Raw genomic sequence first — 22,264 nt, 5'->3', positions numbered from 1 at the left:
GAAGAGAGAATGTGTGAAAACACCACTGATTAAACTGCTGGTGTCTGTGTCAGCGTGTGTGTCTTTGCTCAGGTTACAGGGGAGATATTTGTCTTCTCAGGCCACCCCATTTGTCCTGTCTCAAGTATTCTGAGGAGAGGTATGGATTGAAGCTCTCTGGTCAGTCAGTCATTACTGACACAGACCTGTATTCACTTCATTTCACTTTCCGTTTGGAGTCGGACACAATTAGCTACACTCTAATTTCTGACATATGAGCTGAGTGCTACAAAAGTTTTGTGTTTCTGATTACAGGGTTGCCCATGCTCCTTATAGCATTACCTGTCACAATGCAGGGCTTTATTTTGAAATGTTGGATTCAAACAACATGGTATGGTATGCAAATATACTGTATATAAATATGCGGGCAGATAAAACAGTCTCACATTTTGCATTACAGTATCCATGACACAGTGTAAGTACATTTATACATACTGAGTAATAGTAATGAAAAATACAGTGAATGTTGAATATTTTATATTGTTTAAAGAACAACCTGTAATTATGCATTTGTACTTTTATTTAAATAAATTATATATTTTATATGTACAGTATGGACACTATTCAGGTGAGGTCACATTGTATATTAATGCATCCATTATACAATGTAATTGTGTTAGTAAATACTGAATAAACTGTCAGAAAAAAATGGGCAAACATTGTACCTTTAGGGGGACAACAGCTTATCACCGGGCCAGTACCATTCAATGTATACCCACTAAACCTTCTTTACACCTTAAAATAATAGTTGACACAACAACGCTATTTCTCCCATTATTTAGTCACCTTGATGCTGTCTCAAACTTATATTATTTTCTTTCTCCTGCGGAACACAGACAAAGATATTTTGATGGAAATATGAGGTGTTTTTCCCTATAGTCTATACAATGCATGTCAACAGGGTCCAACAATTTCAATCACCAAAAAGGACATAAAGGCAGCATAAAGCTCATCAACACAAATCGAGTGGTTTAATCCATGTTTTAGATGTGATTCAGGTAAGAAACAGACCAAATGTAAGGAATGAACAACATGTAATTTATTTAAAATAATTTTGTGGAACAACCTGTAATTGCATCTTTTAACTCTTTTTGTCATTGCAATAAATTATATGCATAGTATACTGCATGTATCATGAACATTGTTGGGTAACATTACTTTTAAAAGTAACTCTTTAGAATATTGTGTTACTCACAATATTCTTAACTTAATTAATTAAGAAGTTATTTACGGAAAGTAAAGCATTAATTTACTTCTGAATTTACTTCAAAGCGATGCATTGCATACAAGAGACATTACAGGTCATGCTAGATACTACACAACACTCATGTCAAAACAACATTGTAAACAAACAGATATATAGAAAATAGGTCTTCACGGGTCCTCATATTTATAATAAAGAATCAATAACATGAATATGCATGATTTGTTTTTTATCAACATGGCAGCCAACATGAATAATGAAGAATAACCACTGTCTTGCCTAAAGCAGCAAAGTCCAACACTTGAACCTGCATCATATATGTCATCATATGCTGTGCCCATTGACAATGTCAGAGTCAACTTAAGATGTCAGGATAAAACTCAGTGAGGAATGCCAGCCTAACATGTTCAAGGAATAAGTTTGTTGAATAAATGAATGTTTTTCACTTAAGTCATCTCAGTGCACGCTTGTTTTGAGTTGATCAACGGTGCAAACAGACCTCATCCCCTTATCCCAGTTACAAATATCTGTAACATGGAGCAAATTGACAGCATAAGATCATGAATAGAAAAAGTATTTTACCCTGTGTATCATGTCGTGGCCAGTGGAAGACTAGTCTTATAACCCCTCTGCCTAAACGTGCTTACTTATATATTTTTTTAATGCAGTGTGTATTAACAGACAAATCAATTGATTGACAGGCGATGTCTGTATCTAAAAGTTGATTGGCTCTTTTAGCTGCAAGGCAGGACTTCCATTTTAAAATATATGTATAAATTTGATCACTCACATGAGATGAAGACTCCGTTTTAGTAACCTTATAAAAAAAAAAATATTCTGCATGGACAGGGTCTGTCTGTCTGTCTGTCTAGCTATCTGTCTATCTGTCTATCTGTCTGACTGTCTTTTTCTTTTTATTAAGGAGGGGGTATGGAACAGTGATTAACAAGAGAAATGAAAAATGTCACTTCATGTCAGAAAAGTTGCAGACACCTGCTGTATATTATTTAATTTAATAATTATTTAATGAACATTTATTTAAAAAGTAACTCCGATGTTATGGTCTAAAGTAAAAATTTGTGGTACTTTACTCGTTACTCAAAAAAGTAATCTGATTACATAACACGATTTACTTTTATCACATTACCCCCAACATTGATCATGAACACTATAAATATGAAGTAACAATATACATTAAATCATCCATTTTACAGTGTGAGTATATTAGTAAATACTGACTAATAATAATGAACAACATGGCATTTAAATGAAATTATTTTGTTTGTTATTACTTTTAATGCCTTCACAAATTATACGGGTATTTAATGCTTACTATAGACATTTACATATACCGTAGATTTTACACTGACACCTAGCGGCTTGGAGTAGTATTCGGCTGGTCATGTGATTCTAACATGGCAGACCCCATGTGCGGACCCACTCCATGTAGAATGAAACCACTTTTATAAGGTTATTGATATGACTGGAGTCTTCATTTTAATGAGAGTGGTCATGATTTCCTACATATATTGCAAAATTACAGTTTTATTCTTTAAGAGTTAAACTATTTTAATGAGGAAAACATTACTGAGTGCACATTTAAAGCATCTATTTTGAAGGGCAAGTATATAATTAAATACTGACTAACAGTAATTAACAACATGTAATTTATATAAATTATTTTGTGGAACAACCTGTAATTACAAGGTTTTACCTGCATTGCCTTTGCAATGATTTATTATCTTCATAAAGCTTCATAAACCAGACTGCAATTACATCTTTTGCAATCAATAAAATTCAACCTTATTGCAACAGAACCATACAGCATGTTATAGTAGTGAATACACATTTTTTAATGTATAAACATATAAACTGCTTCCACCTTTTAGGCATAGAACTACAAAATGTGAATGTGCCAGTAAGTAACACTACTTCAAAAGTGCCAGTAAACATTATTTGAAAGCTTTGTTGTATTGGGGCAGTCAACTGGCATTGAAAGCTCAGTTATAATAATGCACTTACATCTTTTGTGCCACACCTACTTGCTAAATAATTCATTAATGGACCATCTTCCTACAAATTGTGTGTAAACACTGTCCTATCTAAGCTAGTGTGTCACTTACACACATATAGCTTTGCACAGATGCTTGTGGAGACATCACACCTACATAAAAAAAAGGACAGTATTAACTTTTTGCTTTTTTATACATAGGACAGTCACACGTTTTTCCAATTTGTCTGTTAAACATAACGTTTCTTTGCAGATACTCTGCTTCCATTGGTCATACAAATAGAAAGTCCTGCCCCAAACTCATGCCATTGGTTGAGCCAATGCTGCTATGTTGGGCTGGTTGGGACACTCAAACAAACAGAGCAATGTTGAAAGCGCCACAGAGCCACTGTATTTAAAATTTTCAGGGAATCAGTTAACAAATTAGGAATGGTCTCTGTATATTAGATGATAACAAATATATTAACATTAAACAATTACACATTTCCCCTTTAAAATGGATTACCAACCCAGTCACACATATAAACATCCTCACTGTAAGTACTCATTGAGATGCAAAAGCTTGACCAGAAGTGGGTGGTCAGAGTGGGAATAAATGAAAGATATGCACCTCCAGAGAAAGCCACTTAAAGGTCAGTGGGTCAAACAGAATGCCACCCATTTCCACCAATTTAGCATAAGAGGAGGATCCGTGTCATTGCAGATCAAGGCTTGGCAGAGTTCCTGCAATGAATCTGCTGATAAGACCTGCTCTGACAGAGACTAGACGAACAACCACACCCACTAACACCTGTGATGGCAGATGAGAAGATAAGGTAGACATATACCACCACTTGATCATCTGAGAGGACCGGCTGTACTTTCCATGTACTTCAACTTAAAAACTTAAGTTAAATCAACATGGCTTTAAAAATCAACTCATTATTTAACAATTAGTTTAAAAATACCGTCTAATGATCTGTAAAACCACACTGATTCAACTTATCACTTTAAGGCAGCAATTAAGATCCAGCACACCACTAGATCTGGCCTCCAGGCTTCTTCCTGCTGAGGAATCTAAGACAGAGGGTTGGATTAATATATGGCTGATGAATCTTGTAAAGCGAAAAAAAAAAGAAAAATATCTTGTTGCTGTACCAACACGCATGTATGAGCTCAGTGTGTGGCATGTGATGTGAACTTGTGTGACACAAAAACACACGTGACTCATGCTCGCTAAGCTTTGTTCCTGACTCTGGTAACTCAAAACTCTATTGTTGTTAGCAGACACATTATGTCCTCCGGTAAACATATTGACTTCATAGAAAACTTCCACTCAGGGTTTGACTATTATGTGTGTGTGACAGATGGAATATGCCTTAAATGTGCACACTATTATGCTTGTTGTTTAGATTGGGTGTATTGTTAATATTTTGGTTGTATATAGTTGTTGTTTTCTTTTTTCAATTAACGTGATTTTTAAATTGATGGTACATTTTAAACCATCAAGGCTTTTGAACCAATGAAATGATACACTTCACAGCTTACATTCTGAATTATTTGACTCATGTCAGAGTACTCTTTATGTTTTGGTGACAAAATTGAGACTTTTTCAGAACTGAAATAAACTTTGTACCTGGCATAAGTTTTTTACAGTGTTGTTGAAGCTCTGTCTGTCTGTTTTTGTATCTTTAAAAGTTAGAGACAAATTTTGGACCCACTTTATATAAGGTGTCTTTAAATACTATGTACTTAAGCATTTGCTAAAATGAACGTATTATGTACATATGTGTTGTATTGTACTTGCATTTAAAGTACCTGCATTAAACTAATGGTTACACTTTTAACCTTACCCCTAATCCTGAACATAACCCCTAACCCTGTCCCTACTCCTAAACCTACATGTACTTCAATCTCAGTTGCAGCAAATGTGACTCTTGCAGAACAACATATTATACAATCATTTTATTATATTGCATGCATTTAAATGTTAGTACGTAGTAGTTAAAGACACCTAATGTAAAGTGGGACGCACATTTTGTTTCCTGTTTTATTTATTTATTTTCTTTTACTTTCTTTCAAATAAATTCATAATCTTATGGTGTTGAAATTAAATGTACATTTAATTATTTAATTGTTTTAAGATTTTTTAAACATTTAATAAAAATGAATGTAAAATATAAAATGTTTAATAAATAAATTAATATTGGATACAAAGAGTAGAAGATGAAAAATAAAATAAAATAAATAAAATATAAATAAATGAACAAACATTTATTGCATTACATTAAAAAAAAATTAAAGTCAAGGAGAAATGGACTTTATTCATTGTACCAACAGACTTTGGCAATTTAGCAATCTTCACATTTGGAAATGCATTTCCAACAATGTCAGGGCTGTAACAAATAAATAGCAATTTTTCGCTGATGTACATTGCTGGAATAAGCATACAGTACATTGTATTTCATAATTAAAAGACAAGTGTGTAGTGAAAATAATGCGTCAGCTACTTAACACAATTTTCTCCTTTTTAAATAAAGCTTTTCAGTTTCTGAAAGTACCTTCAAAAGCATGTTTTAGTTAAATAAATAGAATGATCTCCATTTTTAACATGCACAACTGATTCGTTTTGGAAAAGTATATATACATATGGAGCTTTCAATGACAGTCCCTTACCATCTTTCACATATAGGTACAGACACACACACACACACACACACACACACACACACACACACACACACACACACACACACACACACACACACTCATACAACCACACAGGCAGATGAGACTGGAAAATGCACACACACACACACACACACACACACACACACACACACACACTCATACAACCACACACACACGCACACACACACACACACACACACACACACACACACACACACACACACTAATACAACCACACAGGCAGAGGAGACTGGAACACACAAGCACGCACGCACACACACACATGCATGCACACACGCACAAACACACACTCAATCAAACATCCTTACAAACACAGATGCACTGTACATATCTTGCCTAAGCTTTTCTACATAATCTTTCAGAGGGCTAACCTATTAAAGTGATAAAATGCAATGTTGAACATAATGAAAAGAATTATGAAATTATGAGTCAAAACATCACATTTCAAAATCAACACAAGTTTTTTTTTAATCTTTTTTTTTCTTTTTACTTTTTAATGAAACGGTCACATACATATGAATTCATGCATTATGAGCTATGTGTCTTGATCTTCTGCCTCTCAAAGCAGGAATTTGTGAGCGGAGGTTGGATTCTTCGGTGACTTCGTACTGTACATCAATACTCTTTGTTTTCCACAACTGATGAGAATAAGGTGAAACACTACTTCTGAGACAGTCATATATAAACAATCTACAAGAAACTAGAAAAGAATCTGTCAGCCTCAGGCATCTTTTGCATCCTGAGCTGGAGCTTCACTGCAGAGAAACAAGGACTGTTAGTCTTCTAGTTCACTGTCTTTTCTGGTTTTGCCTCTTTGTCTATGAAAGAGGTCTTCTTTTATATTTCCTTGATAGGCAGCGTCTATTGAGGAGACCTGTGAGCTGCAGTGAGTTACCAACTTTTGCCTTTCCTTGTCAGTTTAGGTTTTCATGAAGCAAAGTAAGAGCTCTGCATGGAATAGAGTCGGTCGATGGGGTTCCCCACTCTTGCTTGCATTGAGCCCGCCTCCGACGAGGCCATGAAGCAGTCACTAAGGCTGGTCAATGAGGTGTCGCTGTCAATATCATGGAATATTGAGTCATTTCCTGTGTAAAGTGAAGAGACATCAAAACAATTAGTTTAAATTGAATCTTCACATACATTTGCTCTAAAAAGTATTTGGACACTTATAAATAAATCAATGCTTTGCATTATATAACAAAAAATAAAACCAATGGAATTTATTTTAAAGAAATACAGAGCATTTTTCAAGCAAGACACTTATGCTTCAAATTATAAAATAATTATTCCGAAAATGATTTGGACACATCTGGTTGTCAAGCTTTCAGGTTTTGGAATATGTTCATGTTTAATGTGATAAACTACACCTGTGGTTACTCTAAAGCACCTATGTGAACTTAAGAGTAAGTGACATCCACTAAAAATTAGACCTTGAGACAGTTAGTTAAAAGTAATTTTAAAAATGGCATAGAAATGTTAGGTTAGTTCTGAGAAAAGCTCTAGCATCATTTGAATCTAATGCAATGACATCCACATATTTTTAAGGGATAGTTCAACCAGATGTGTATGACTTTCTGTATTCTGCTGAACACAAACAGGTCAATATTTAAGACCTTTTTACTATAAATCTCCACTTTCACTTTCAGAATTTTAAAGTGAAAGTGGCAAATTATGGTTAAAAATTTACCGAGGTGTTTCCATCCACAGAACTGCCCCTCACTGGATGTTTTTTGTTTTTGGCACCATTCTGAGTAAATTCTAGAGACTGTTGTGTGTGAAAATCCCAGGAGATCAGCAGTTACAGAAATACTCAAACCAGCCCATCTGGCACCAACAACCATCCATGCAATTATCTAATCAGCCAATTGTGTGGCAGTTGTGCAGTGCATAAAACCATGCAGATATGGGTCAGGAGCTTCAGTTAATGTACACATCAACCATCAGAATGAGGAAAAAAATTGATCTCAATGATTTGGACTGTGGCATGATTGTTGGTGCCAGATGGGCTGGTTGAGTATCAATTACTTTTATGCTGTTTTTATGTGATTTTTGGAGCTTAAAAAGTCTGGTCACCATTTATTTGCATTTTATGGACCTACAGAGCTGAAATATTCTTCTAAAATTCTTTGTTTGTGTTCTGTAGAAAAAAGAAAGTCATACAAATCTGGGAAGGCTGTCGAGTGAGTAAAGTTTTTGGGGTGAACTATCCCTGTGACTAAGTGACGCAAACACCAGAAAGTGTACTTTTTGATGCCACTGTGAATCACATTAACTGTTCAATTATGTATTTGATGTGGATCACAAAATCCAGAAGGATGTCAGTTAACAATCAGATATTGCTTGACTACAGGGAGTCTTACTAACATCCAAGCTAATAGCAAATGTTTACTTCTGAGCTAATCTTCCTGCTCTGTCATTTTCCTTGTGGGCACAGTTAGCTATATTATGCTTTCCACTACTTAATGACACCATTCCACAAGACAGTGACAGGCTATGGTTTTTTAATGAGCTGGCAATGTTGTCTGTCCCTGCTGTTCTCCCATAAAACCCAAGCTGGAGTGTGATGAGACCGAGGATTTGGGTCTTGCCATTCAGGGGAATGAATGAGAAGACACTTGGGACCAGTTTTTAGGTTGGCTGTGACCAATGTCTCCAGATTTATGTGACTAATGCTTGAAGGTAATGTCAATAATATTGAGAACATTGGCCTTAATAGTTCTATAGAAACAGCCTCACTCTTAAAGGGATAGTTCACCAAAAAAATAAGAAATTCTGTAATTTATAGTACTCATCCTAATGATGTTCCATACCAGTATTACTTTATTTCTTTCATTCTTTCATTCATTCTTTCTATCTTTCTTTCTTTCTTTCTGAGGCTAACATTCTGCCTAACATTTCCTTTTGTGCTCCATTGAAGAAAGAAAGTGACATAGGTTTGTAATGATGACAGAATTTCCCTTTTTGGGTGAACTATCCCTTTAAAGTAGCAGCTGAGGAAGTTTTGTTCGCTTCTTACGCAGTCTTCATACCCTATTTTGACAAATGACATGTGGCTAGTTCCCCAGGCAATCAGCTGGTTTGTTCATTGTGTTATGTTGTTTTCCTTGCAGACCCAAGGATAATTTCCCAGAATATTTTGACAGTCAGTTATGGTTAACCATTGTTGTTTTTATACGCCACACCACAGATCATCGTATGGCATTTTACAAAGCGACCAACAGACAGTGTCACACAACATCACAGACTATACCATTAATCCCTCTGCATACTGTAGGGTGAGGGAATTGAGCCAATGGGTAGCTCTGGGAACTGTGGAAGTAGTGGATGGGGTAGGGTTCTGAAACATACTGAATTCATTTGGAAGGAAATCTTCAAAACGAAGTGGTGGCCCTGCAAATGTGTTTGTGTAATCTCATGAGTAAAGAGGCTAGGATGGTTGCATTATGTGAAAGATGGCTGAATCTTGTGGTCCAAAGCACATATCCTAACTTCTGCAGGAGGGTACAAGCTCATGGGTTGATGCTCACCATATGGGTTCATGTGGTCACCGGGCATTTGAGGAGGGGTGAGGCCCTGCTGGAAGGGATCGGTGCTGTAACCATTCTCCATGGCAACCATCTGTTGCTGGGCTGGTGCCAATGGTGTGTAGGAGTTCATCATACCCTCCATCCTATTGGACATCACCTCTGGAAGGAGAAACAAAAGATGATCTGCCTGAAATCTTGTTAGAGAATTTAACAATACTTTGTGGTATTCTCATGGAAGATATAACTGACATCATCTCTGCAAAATGGAGCCCGTAGTTAGTTAGCAACTGTATGTAATGCAAAACATTAATGCTTCATTTAGAAAGAATTGTTCTTTAGACAAGGATATTGTGTTTCTCCAAAAATCAAGGCTAGGTCTGATATCTGCCCTCAAAATCAAGCTGAATTGCATGATAAACCAACAAACAAGAAACATTCTTGTTCCGTAGCAGTAGAAGACACTCTGACTCCAGCCCTAGAGGATAGTACTCTATACACAATGCAGAGGGATAGGAATGAATCTTGTGGCTTCCAGTCTGGAGCCCAACATCTCAGCCCATCTGCTTTTGAACGGTGAGCTCTTGCGAGATATATTTCTGCTATTCATTTTTACAGGGTTCCACAAGTTCCCATTACATCTTTAATTCTGACGCAAAGACATCTGATGTTGAATTTCACCACATTAAAATGACACTGTACATATAATTAGTACAGTGCTCGATTTGCTTTGTGCAATGATGCTCTGTATGTTACAGTAAGTGTGTTTACATTTCAAACAAATTTTATATAAAAAAAATGAAAGAAAATCTGGATTGCATCAGATTTTATATTAGCGCTTAAACCGACGCTTGACTTATACAGTTTTTTTATGAAGTTTTCTCTGAAAAAATTATTTACATTTTGTGTTGTTTCTCACTAAATCCTATCGCGTGCCTTCAGAAGACTTGGAATATGACACACAAGTTGTAGTTTTATGTTACTTTTGGGTTCTTTTTTAAGCTTTAAAGTTACTCAAAAAGTAATCCACTACATTACTAATCACTTATATAAAATTGTAATCAGAATAATTGACTGATTTAAAGTAAAAGTAATCATATTACTAAATAAGTAATTAGTACTTTTAATTTACTGTAATGGCGTAAGGTGGGCAAGGAGGAGGCAGGAACCGGCTGAACAGTCAACGTAAGTTTTAATAACATAAATTAACTTAAAACAACATAAAACACACAGACAGACACACAGCGGCCATGTGTGTCTCTCTCTCTCTCTCCCGAACTGGCGCCTCTGGCTCGTCTTTATCCCTCTCCTTGCTTTTTAGTCCGATTTAGGGCCAGGCGTGTGTCCTCACAAAAGTTGCTCCTGATTTGCATAAAGTGAATCTTTTCTCATCTTTCTGAAGTCATGCCAACATCTAGTCACCATTATATTTTGTGAATATTGAATAAGCCAGCAATACTGCAGTAAATGTGTTAACATGCAGAGAGAAATGGGGGTAATGGGCAAAAATCTGTACTGTAGCTGTACTGATTGTATTTTTCTTAAACCATTTATGTTGCATTGTTTAGCATAATCAGAGTACATTTGTGCATGTAAATGTCCTTAGTGAATCAAGGGGAAAGTCTTTTAAATTCCTTGACCTTTGAAGCACAACATGATGCAGCAAATATCAAGTCTTTTCCAGAATGTTTTCACACCGGGGGGTGGCTATGGCTCAGTTGGTAGAGCGGGTCGGTGGTTAGAATCCCACATGCCGCCATTGGTGTATGAATGGGTGTATGAATGGGTTAATGTGTCACAGTGTAAAGCGCTTTGAATACCGTTAAGTTTAAAAAGGCACTATATAAGTGCAGACCATTTACCAGTTATACCAATAACAGGCCTTAAAGCTGAAGCTATTGGAAAGCTGACACTTATAAACAAGACAGATAGGATTTACAATAATATAACAATGGATGAACTGTGGGGCTCTATCTGATGACATCTTCCAGCTGAAACCCATGATTCATGACATCATGGACTATTCAGGACTGCATTCATATTTCCCAAAGGGGAGTCTGACTTCACTAGACTTCTCAATATCTCAGACCACCAGAAGAGTTCATCTACACCTAGCTGTCTCTCTCTCTGGTGTCTCCATCACCCTATCATTTTCCTTTCTCTTTCTGTGAAAACATTACTATAGGTTCATGAGGGTAGGGTTTGTTACCAAAGATATATCACTATCTGTCTAAGGGACTTGAATTATCCCATTAAATGTGACAGAACCAAAGGGCACCAAAGTGCTGAATCAAGCAAGGAGAAACTAGTGTCAATATGATGACTTTACACTTCTGATTCCCTCCTTTTGCTCAACACAGCAGAGTTTTAGAAAAGCTTCATTAATGAAAGCATTCTGAGAATTCTCCAACATAGGTCTATAAAATAAAAGTAATATTACTCATGGTTTATCACCGAAGATGATTCAATGATCCAAGGGATTATGGCTTTACAGGAGAGGAGGCACGAGGGGGTATATTCGGCAATAAAATGGCGATATAATCCTTGAGATTTAAAAAAAAAAGACAGGAAGGCTGGTTCTTTTCTCATACAAAAACAACAACAATAAAAAACAAACTTTATATCTCTTTAAGGACATAAAATCGAAAAGACTCTCTTCTAACACAATAAAATGTTATTAATTGTCACACACATCCAGTATAATAAGAATTACAGATTTTGATCATTAAAATTTAGCTTTCCTTTTTCAGTATAACCAGGTGTTTTTAACATCCCAATACAGCAATAGGTAGTATAGGGAAATCATCCATCTGGTATGCAAAGCTTTATCTCTAAAGTAAAAAAGAAATGACGAGAATATCCACACTGCCTCTAGAGAGAAAATGCAGAGAGTGCAGGTATAAATATGAATGATAGAGGAATGTACGCCACTGCCTTACAACAAATATTTGTACAGGAATAAAGACTCTTGAGCTGTAAAGGAAACATTTGTCCTCCTCTTGGAGCACTTGGAATATTACTCTTCACGTTTCTATTTTCCAGACGGTCCCTTCCAAACTCATCTTTTACAAAAGTTCAGTTGGATCCTCTCAACAACATATTACCTGTCGAAAAGTGCTACTTGATGCATTAGTTTTAAACAGATATTTTCCCCCAAAAAAAATCTGTCATCATTGTTTCAAACCTGTATTACTTTTTTCAATGGAGCACAAAAGATTCCCATTCACTTTCATTGTATATATTGACATCAGGGTAAATGATGACTGAGTTTTTATTTTTGGGAGAATTATACCTTTAACTTTATTTCATAGTCAACTTTGTGGCATAGCAAAAAAACTGCATTGATAAATGGGATTTTACCATGCATGACCTGTAACAGAAAACGTGATGACAGGGCTTTGTCACATATCTGTACATTCTAAAACACTGACAGTAAAGATCACAGATACACAATGGCTTATCATCTGCGCTTGGCTGCTTGGCAACTTGAGACAACTGCTTGTTGAAATTGGTAAGCCAAGTTGCTTCCAGCATAGGAGTAAACGGAGTGGGTGGATCGGTCAAAGTGTAGGCAACTTCAATGTGCTTATGTTGTAAATTATTTCATCCACCTCCACACTTCCTCCCTCACACAAGGGCTGCACTCGTTTTTCTACCTAATCTACAGCGAACAGGGGTCAGTGTCTGTGCAGCGCGCCCTTTTTTGGGGAGTGTGGACATGGCTTACACTGCAGTGGGGTGATGTGGAAGATGAAGTTCATTGAGATACTTCATTCTCTACCCTTACATCCTCAAGACCAGATGTGGTGACTCAGTATTCTCTCAAACATTGAAGTTTGAGAACAATGACTTATTGCAAGATGGAGGACTAGCTTGATGATCCATTGCCTGTAAGTTACCACAACATTCTGTTAAAGGGATAGTTCACCCAAAAATGAAAATGAATTAATTATTTACTCACCAATGACATCATTTTCATTTTTAGGTGAACATTCCCTTTAAATATCCTAATGTATGTTGATAATCACCAAATCGTCTTAGAGTTATGTTACAGTCAGACATGGTTGTTTTCAAGTTCATCTTAGGACATTATACCTTGGCCGAGCCTTTGGGAGTTCTGCTGCTCCTGTTGCTGCTGCTGTCTCCGCGCCAGCTTTTTCATCTGAAAAAATAATGATAAAAGCACAATCAGAAAACTTTGCGACTCCCCAATCCAACTCTCCACTATCTACGAAGAGATGCTCCTTGTTGTTCACCTCTGCTTGAACTACATAGAGCTTGATCTGGCTGCATTATATTATCCAAAGCTTTTGAAGATAAAATCAGGGCTCTGAGGTGGGTTTCAGACGCTAATGCAGGATGGATGTGAACGCATCTCACTCTAACTCTTGAGGAGGTTTTTGTGGAATGCGTCGAGAGGTTAAGCTAAAGGCAGATAGTGACTGAGATTTGCTGTCTCGGGCCTCGAATGCTTTTTCCCTTTTGGCAGTGGTAGCAAAGTGTTTAGTATGTGATTGGAGGATTACTTGCAAATTGTTGTGTTATCTGGTCCTTGGATGAACATTATCAGGTTTGTGCTGGTAATACTGGATGATTAATAAGGTAGTGTATTTGGTCTAGACTTACCTTAGCTCTTTGGTTCTGAAACCACACTTGGACCACGCGCACACTCAGGCCTGTCTCTGCAGCCAAGGTCTCTCTTACCTGGAATTTCCACCAAAAAAATACAAATTTAAAGTTATTAATGTCTTTGAAGAAGAGACATTTGAACACTGTGTCTACATCATTGTGTCAAAACTAAATTGTGTCATTATAATTGATGAAGTTTTCCAAAGTCAGAATAAATAGCATATATTTTATGCTAATTTTATGATTTGTATTAGTTATTTATTTAAATGAAACATCTTACTGTTACATCAGGGTCAGCTCTATTTTTGGCCTCAGGCCTTCTAATTTAAAGGGTTAGTTGACTGAGAAATTTTAATTTTGTCATAATTTACTCATCTTTACGTTGTTCCAAATCCATAAGACTTTCTTTCTTCCATAAAACATGAGAAGAAATTTTGAAAAATGTGGCCACTACTCTTTTTTTTTTTTCATACTGTAACAGTGAATGGTGACCGAGGCCCTAACATTCTGCCTAACATCTCCTTTTGTTGTGCATGGAAGAAAGAAAGTACAAGTAGTTTTAATTAAACATTACTTGGATTTTGGTCTCATAACTCAAATATCTATGTTCCTTGAAATTATTTTTCTTAAAAAATCCTTGTACTTAAGATTTCAAGTGTTAATAACTCAAACTATTGACTACAAAATCGAGACAATGGGGGAGACAAATAATTCCTTGCACTTGAATGATTTATGTTTCCTTGGTCAAAGGGAACACGTTTATTTTACAATTGACCTAGAATGAGTTATAATATTATTTATTTCATCTGTGTTATTGTATGACCTAAATTTGAGTACATTCAATTAAAATTATTAAGTAGAAACAACAACATTTAAATAGCAAATTTATATTAGGTCTACTTGCATTTAGTTAGCTTAACTTAAATAGATAAGTTTATTCTATATGATCATCAAGGTAAGTGAACTTAATTACGCACATTTGGAGAAACCATTACTCAGTTCAATTGAGGGAATGAGTTTACTCAATCAATTGAGTACAGTCAATTTGCTAGGGTTTTCAGTGCAATGGATTCTGTTGAAAAAGTAGGATTTGTTTTAAGGATTTCTTTGTCATTTCACTGTTGCTGAAGTGTAGCCTCAATCTTACAGCTGATTGGTCCGTGGTTTGTGAACATTTTGAGATTCGACACTTCCAGTGCAAGCCTCAACGCAACACAGATTTTACATTGATATCTAAAGAGATATCTACAAATTCTTGAGGAACACACCTTCCGGCAGGGCTTGGAGGACACCTCGAATGACGCCTTGAAGGCACGTCTCTGTTGTGTGGTGAGGATTGTGCGTGGTCGTTTCGGTCTTCTTGGGTCTTTCCCATCATCCCCCTTCCCTGTACCTCCAGAGCCTTTCTCCGGCTTGATATCGAGCTCCTCATCTTCGCTCTTCTCTGGAGAGAGATCCATCATTCATATGAATCAGTACTTTCATTTTAAACTCTGCAACTTTTTTGTTCTTTCAATTTTAGGAGATTCAGTCACAGTGCATCCATAATGAAAGGAGACACATGTGGTTTTAATACTTTTGTTATCAATTTATTACTGAAAGAGTGGGCCACAACCATGGCAAGACTGTAACCCCAACTTGCAAAGCACTGTGAAGTATGCGTATTTGTCATTGGACTGGACGCAGTGTCATTTAGAATTAATAGCGCACAGCTTTTGCTGTTTTACACTATATAAATCTTTGATAAGAATCCAACACACAGTGGACACAATGTTTTGGGGAAGGTATGAAAGTGGAGAACATATGGGAAATGAGGTCCAATATTCAGGGGAAGTGAAAAAGATAGCAAAACCACAAATTCAAATAGTGTGCAAGTCATCTCCCACATCAATAAGCAAAACGGACTTGTCAAAATGTGGTGAAAAATGAATACCTGTGAAGGTAATTAAAGGGTATTACAGTTTAAAGCTGAAATATGTAATCTTTGTGACACCAATTGTAATTAGAAAGATACTCATTGATTTCTCAACTCACTGATTTCTCAATCTCAAAAGGATTTTCTCAAGAACTCAACCTTCAAATAGTATACTTACAGTTGTTTCATTAAGCTGGGACTGGAAAGTTTTTCAATAATTAAAAAATGACACACTTCAGGTTTAAGCTCTCCAATCCATAAAGTTATATTCATAAAACAGTTACCTCCATTAAAAAATTATATCTCTTGTCATATCACAAAATGTACAATGTTTGATACTTGTTCATATGAACTAATCAAAATGTCTCAATTAGTCTGAGATGATCCTCGGGCGGGCTAATCAACCCTGCCCTGTGTCATGGTAATCTCTCTCAGTAGGTCCAGCTAATGTGCCATGTTCACAAAATGGCTCCTAGCTTTCCTACTGTAATTATTATAGTCAAAGCGGGGATTTGCTTTATTGTTCAGGGGTGGTGGTTTCATCCAATAAGCCAAATCAGCTTGTGTTTAATAGAATAGTAATAGTAATTAAAAAAAAAGGTGCCAAACTCCATAACATGGCACAGTTCAGAAGTTAAAACACCCGATGGGCAAGGTCCCAGAGTGACTGTTTTTCGAGATTAAGGGGCTTCTGTAATTTGGCACTAGTGGCTTTTGTGGCATCAGCAATGAACATATCTGGCGATTAGGCCTGCAAATGGTTCTGCTTTTTTTAAGTGATCAGCAGGAGATGTGAACATGATGGGATAATTCTGTCCTCTCATCTCTTTCTGATCTTTCTTTCTGCCAGTCGTGGGGTGTGCTTCAATCAAATGGAATTTCTTGCCATTACAGTTCACATCTTGTGTTTAGGTCAACTTAAACCCCCCACAGGACCCCACACACACACACACACACACACACACACACACACACACACACACACACACACACACACACACACTCTCTCTCTCTCTCTCTCTCTCTCTCTCTCTCTCTCTCTCTCTCTCTCTCTCTCTCTCTCACTCCAGCACTTTAAGTGAAGAACTGAAGTGGGATACATATCCCAGAACGTCTTGCTGATGCATCTGACAAATTTCTCTAAGTTTGTAGAAGGGTGCATGCATGTGTGTGTGTTTAAATTAAAACCACATGGGGATGTTAAGAGTGAGGTTTGGTGAGATGCATCATTATAGTGAAGTGTAGGGAAGAAGTCAGAGGAACCGATAATAAGTGCAGTGATGCTGGTGAGCAGGGCCTGAAATTCCTCCTGCCACTCACATAGATTCACAGCTATAATTCTTTCCAGCAACTCAACCTGCCCACATCAGAGCCTGCCATCTGCACAGTGTGGCTTATCTCTGTCAGAACTGCTCTTCCTCGACTGTGAAGCTCTCCTTGTTGTGTGTGAATTTATTGCTTAAATGGGCCACATTCTACATTTTTGTAGGAGTTAACCTTTTCGCATGTGAGTTTCTCCTGTACTGACGGATCCCCCAGTGTGAGATCTTTAATGCATGGTTTAATTAAAACAAATGCTATAATACTAATGTTGAAGGTCAGATTACATATTATCACACATATAATGTAGTTTTTAGATGTTTATAATTATTGAATATGATCAATATGCGTGGCTGCACACCACCACATTGTTTACATTGCACTGCAGGATGGGATTCTGATTTTGTAGTAGCATAGAAGCATAAATTGTGTATGAATGTGTGTGTGAATGGGTGATTGGGACACAGTGTAAAGCGCTTTGGTAACCTCTGAGGTTAGAAAAAAGCGCTATATAAGTGCAGACCATTTACCATTTACCATAACAGGTTCTAAATACCTTGCCCTTCCACTTTCCCAGCACCAGAGTGACAGACAGAATGGGAAAAGGCTTGAGTGGACTAACTAGTTTGCATACTCGTTGTTTGAAAAAAGGAGACATGGTCGCATTACTGCATCAAAACCAAGGGTTACGGCTTCATACTTTTATTAAGTGATTGTTTGAATGTTTGTAACATAAAAAAATTAAGATATTGTGATGTTGAAAAGACTATTTGAGAAGCTGGATAATTATGACAACCGCTTATGTCCCGCTTTGCTGGTAAACAGCAGTACGAATGCAGATCACACCGGTTTGATCGTACACCTCTGAGCCCAGCCTAGTGTAATCACATCACACATGCAAAAGGGTTAATGATGATATAATATAAAATTACCATTTTTTACCCTCTACCTGATTATTAGAATTAAACATGATATTTTGCTACTGTACATTTAAGACTCTATATGAAAATGACCTCTGTATGGACCTCTGTACTACTGACACAGGTTGCAATAATTCATAAGAACTAAGTTGCTGTCTACTGAATTTCAGTTGATATGTAAACCTGGGATGTAACATCAGGACGATTTCCAAATGACCCATTTTGCAGCTTAGAATCAATACATGGCTTTGGAAATGGAATTGAGGTTTTTGTGGTGTGAAGGTTAGAGTATGTCTACATTGTCTACTATCCTGTTTTCCAGGATATGTCCCCTTTCAATATGCTTATAAGTACATTAAGTCATGGTCTATGATGTATATAATGGCCTGTCCTCTTCTTTGGATCCTGTAGGCATACCTGAATCTGAGTCATCTGGACTGACAGAGCCGAGCAGGTCTTTCTCCCTCTCGTAGTCGCTCTTGCACAGCAACTGGCCATCCTTCAGTACAAACTCATCTCCTTTCCGCAGCTGCCGGTCACACACACAGCAGCAGAAGCAGTTAAGGTGATACACGCACTCAAGTGCCCGCATCACAAACTCCGTAGGGGCGATCTTCTCCAGACACCCACTGCATTTGGTGGCAAATAACCTGAGAAAAAGACAAAAAGAAAGAGAAATGTAAAACTGCTATTTTTTTATCTTCTTTTTTTTTTTTAGCTCCAACAAGATTTAAGCTCCAAACCTCTATGTAGGGAGAATGCAGGTCAATTGGAAAAAGCGAGACACTTAGGTTTTGGTATTTTCAATGACAATGACAAATTAACAAAAAGTGTCCCACATTACCTTTTCCCCCTTGATTTTTTAAAACACAGTGACAAAACTAAGAGTAAAGCGTAATTCATCATCTCAGCACAGAGACTGTCTTTACATGTGGTTGTCCATCATAGTTATGTGATTAAGGGGGCAGGAGGCATGAGGCTGAGCCCCTGAGCGATCTGCTTTGACACCGGCTCATCTGTTAATGCAGCCTGGATAACCTCTCAATGCTTCAGCAGAATCCAATGGGAGGAAATACGGGATCACCTCTCGACCCAACGCACCAGCAAACCTCAATCAGCACCATGGGCCCTCAGCTCCACTGGCTTTACCCCACTCGCTGCAGTGATTAGACAGGCTTCAGTGCCTGCTCACACAATGCTACTGAAACAGGAAGTTATTTCTTAAGGCCCATGGATGTCTTAAAATGTGTAAGGCTGAATTTATATCATGCTCATACCTGTGTAATACTTCATGGATATTTGCTACAGTGTTAGATTAAATGAGCTTGGGGCAAAAATACCACCTTGGAATTGAAAAAAGTGGGCCAGATTTTGAAATATGGTGGCAAACATTTGGTATATTTCAAAATATTCTATAGAAGACCTATTTAATAATGGTTTTAGTAGCAGACACCGTAGGAATGTCTACCTGTCAGTTTTGTTCTGTAGTCACTATCTCAGCCGAATACTGTTGTGTACCTATTATGAAATTATTTTCGATTATTTAAAAAAATATTTTCTTTTTAATTCAACTCTGAAAACACTGAACGTGATGACATTTCTTCCAACAACTACTCATTTCCACAACTACTCCACTGTCAAACTTAGGCAGTATGAGCTAAATAATTAACATAGGTCAAAGGGACTGGGCAATTATTTAAAACATATTATAGGTGAGTATTTATTGTGTTATGATATTTTGTGCAATATTTACAGTTATTTTTGAATTTTATGTTTTATTTTATAAGTAACCATTATTGTTCATATTGAGAAATTATTTCATTTAATTAATTTAACTGGAACATTTGTATATAACTTTTGTCAGAATACAAATCCTGTATGTCCTCATAAAGGTAAAAAAAAAAAAGTCAATTTCAGGGGCATACTGCCCCTTAATAATAGTTTTATTTCTGACTGGATTATTTTCTGATTGATGGCTTCTCATTAAATTAGGACAAATGAACACATTCCTAAATCCTTGATATCATCAATAAAACCTATTGAGCAGAGGTTAAAATGCTAACTATACAATAATGCTATGGCATCAACAGCATCTACCCTTCTACAATATATATATATATATAAAAAAAAATGATACCAAATTTAGCCAATTATACATTTGACTGTGAGTTGGTAATGCCTGTCCGGTAAACTCGAAAGTAATACGCCATGCCACAATAAATGTCTGTTTACATAGCAGACCACGGCAACACCCCTGCAGCCTTCATTTCCTCCAAAAGGGTGTCGATAAAATCTTTTTTGTTTCATTACAGGCAGAGATATTGCCATCTCCCTTTCATCTTCTGAGGTTCAGCGGGAGCCTTCCTCTACAGGAAGCGGCTGTATGACAGTGTCCAGCCCATAAAAGCTGATTTATTAGCCTTCCTTCTTTTGTTTGCTCTGGCTGGTAGGACAGCTGCCCTGGTGCGTGTGTGTATCTCTGCATTTCATCTGTGGCATTGTTCATCAGGAGGGAGAGAGAGAGTGCGAGAGGGAGAATGCCCATCATCATATTCTGTTGATGGTGCACAGGGTTGGTTGACAGTGATGAATATGTGTTAATATGAGTTCAGATGAATATGTGTAAATATGGTGAGTTTTTGTGATGGTAATTTCATTGTGAGATATGATGGGGTACCGATAATGACAGCGCGCTGGACACGCGTAGTTCTCCGGCCAGCTGCATCACTGTTTGGAAGAGTTTGTATAGCTGGGTATTTTTTGTTGTGACAGTTGTGCATGTCAGAGTTTCTATGGCTGTCCTTTGAGCTGTCATGTAAATAAACCATCGCTTAACAAAGGCTTGTAAAATGCCTCATCATTATGTGAAGCATTGGTATTAATAGATAAACATGGTATAAAATTAACTGGGCAAATAATCATTTGCAGATCTTGAAGGTCTTATGTTTAAATAATACTAGTTTTTGTCAATGTTATTTAGATACAATAATGTTGTATGCATTCACATTAATGCAAAAGTTAACGTGAACTAACTATAACCAACACTTTATACAGCATTTAGTTACTAATAATTTATTTAAAAACACTTTTGCATGAGTATAAAAAAATTAAATGAATACTGGCACGATTAGCCTGTGCTAACACTTATAATATTTTATTTAACACAGGACATTATGGAGATTACATGATTATTATTTAAAAGTGGAAAACTGTTAATCCTAGTAAGACATTGGCATTTCTACTATTCTCTTGAGCTTGTGAGATATCCGCCTACCTGGCTCGTTCTCCAGTGTGAGTGAAGGATAAGAACATTACAGCTAAGAAATACACTTTCATTATATTGTTTAGACACAGTCTGATCTGTTTTGGTTACTCCCTATTGTTTCGGCAATTATGTCCACATAGATTTCATTAATCACAAGAAAATGGAGTTATTCCTTCTCACAAATCAAGTGTTGAGCAAGTATCAAAGATTAGCATGGTTGTAATTTTTGGCATTAAATATGACTGTGCTTTGATATGATCATGCGAAACATCTGTAAAGAACATTAAAAAAGATGAGTGGGTAATAACAACAAGAGGATTGTGCACATTCCATTATATTCATGAAATCTTTGCTGTCTAAACACATGCGAATACACACGATTTTCCTATTAAACGAAGGCTGGTGCAGTGTTTATAATAATCTGATCTGGCTAGATTAACTAGCTACATGCCGGATCTGTCAACCAGAATAATGAATCAGTCATGACCCAGTTCGCAAGTCTGATCTTGTCAAAGCCTACAGGCCTAAAAAGCACCGAAAGTGCAGGAAATTGCCCTATTGGGCAGTTGTGACACTTTCCAATTTTGCCTGCTCACCTCTACACCACCCAACTCTCAGGATCCTTCTCATCCAAATGAAAACATTCCTTTTAATCCCTCTCTTTTCTTCTCACCTGCATTTTACCCACCCGTTCTAATCTTGTAAGCCATTATTTTTCTATTTCCCCTCTCTGTCACTTTGCATTA

At 36.8% G+C, this 22,264-nt stretch overlaps 1 protein-coding gene across 1 annotated transcript in view; it reads right to left on the bottom strand.

Moving 5' to 3' along the window:
- Positions 1-5,550: 5,550 nt before the first annotated feature.
- The window catches only part of lmx1bb (LIM homeobox transcription factor 1, beta b), a 78,006-nt gene continuing 61,292 nt past the window's right edge, over positions 5,551-22,264 (bottom strand). The window contains 6 exon segments of the mRNA XM_052094000.1: positions 5,551-7,030; positions 9,473-9,631; positions 13,565-13,631; positions 14,096-14,173; positions 15,367-15,542; positions 18,671-18,903. Of these exon segments, the coding sequence (XP_051949960.1) occupies positions 6,873-7,030; positions 9,473-9,631; positions 13,565-13,631; positions 14,096-14,173; positions 15,367-15,542; positions 18,671-18,903 (871 nt within the window). The 3' untranslated portion in view covers positions 5,551-6,872.

The sequence above is a fragment of the Xyrauchen texanus genome, chromosome 27, assembly GCF_025860055.1.
Source record: "Xyrauchen texanus isolate HMW12.3.18 chromosome 27, RBS_HiC_50CHRs, whole genome shotgun sequence".
NCBI lineage: Eukaryota > Metazoa > Chordata > Actinopteri > Cypriniformes > Catostomidae > Xyrauchen > Xyrauchen texanus.
Note: the sequence above shows the minus strand (reverse complement) of the source record. Positions and strands in the feature narration are given on the sequence as shown.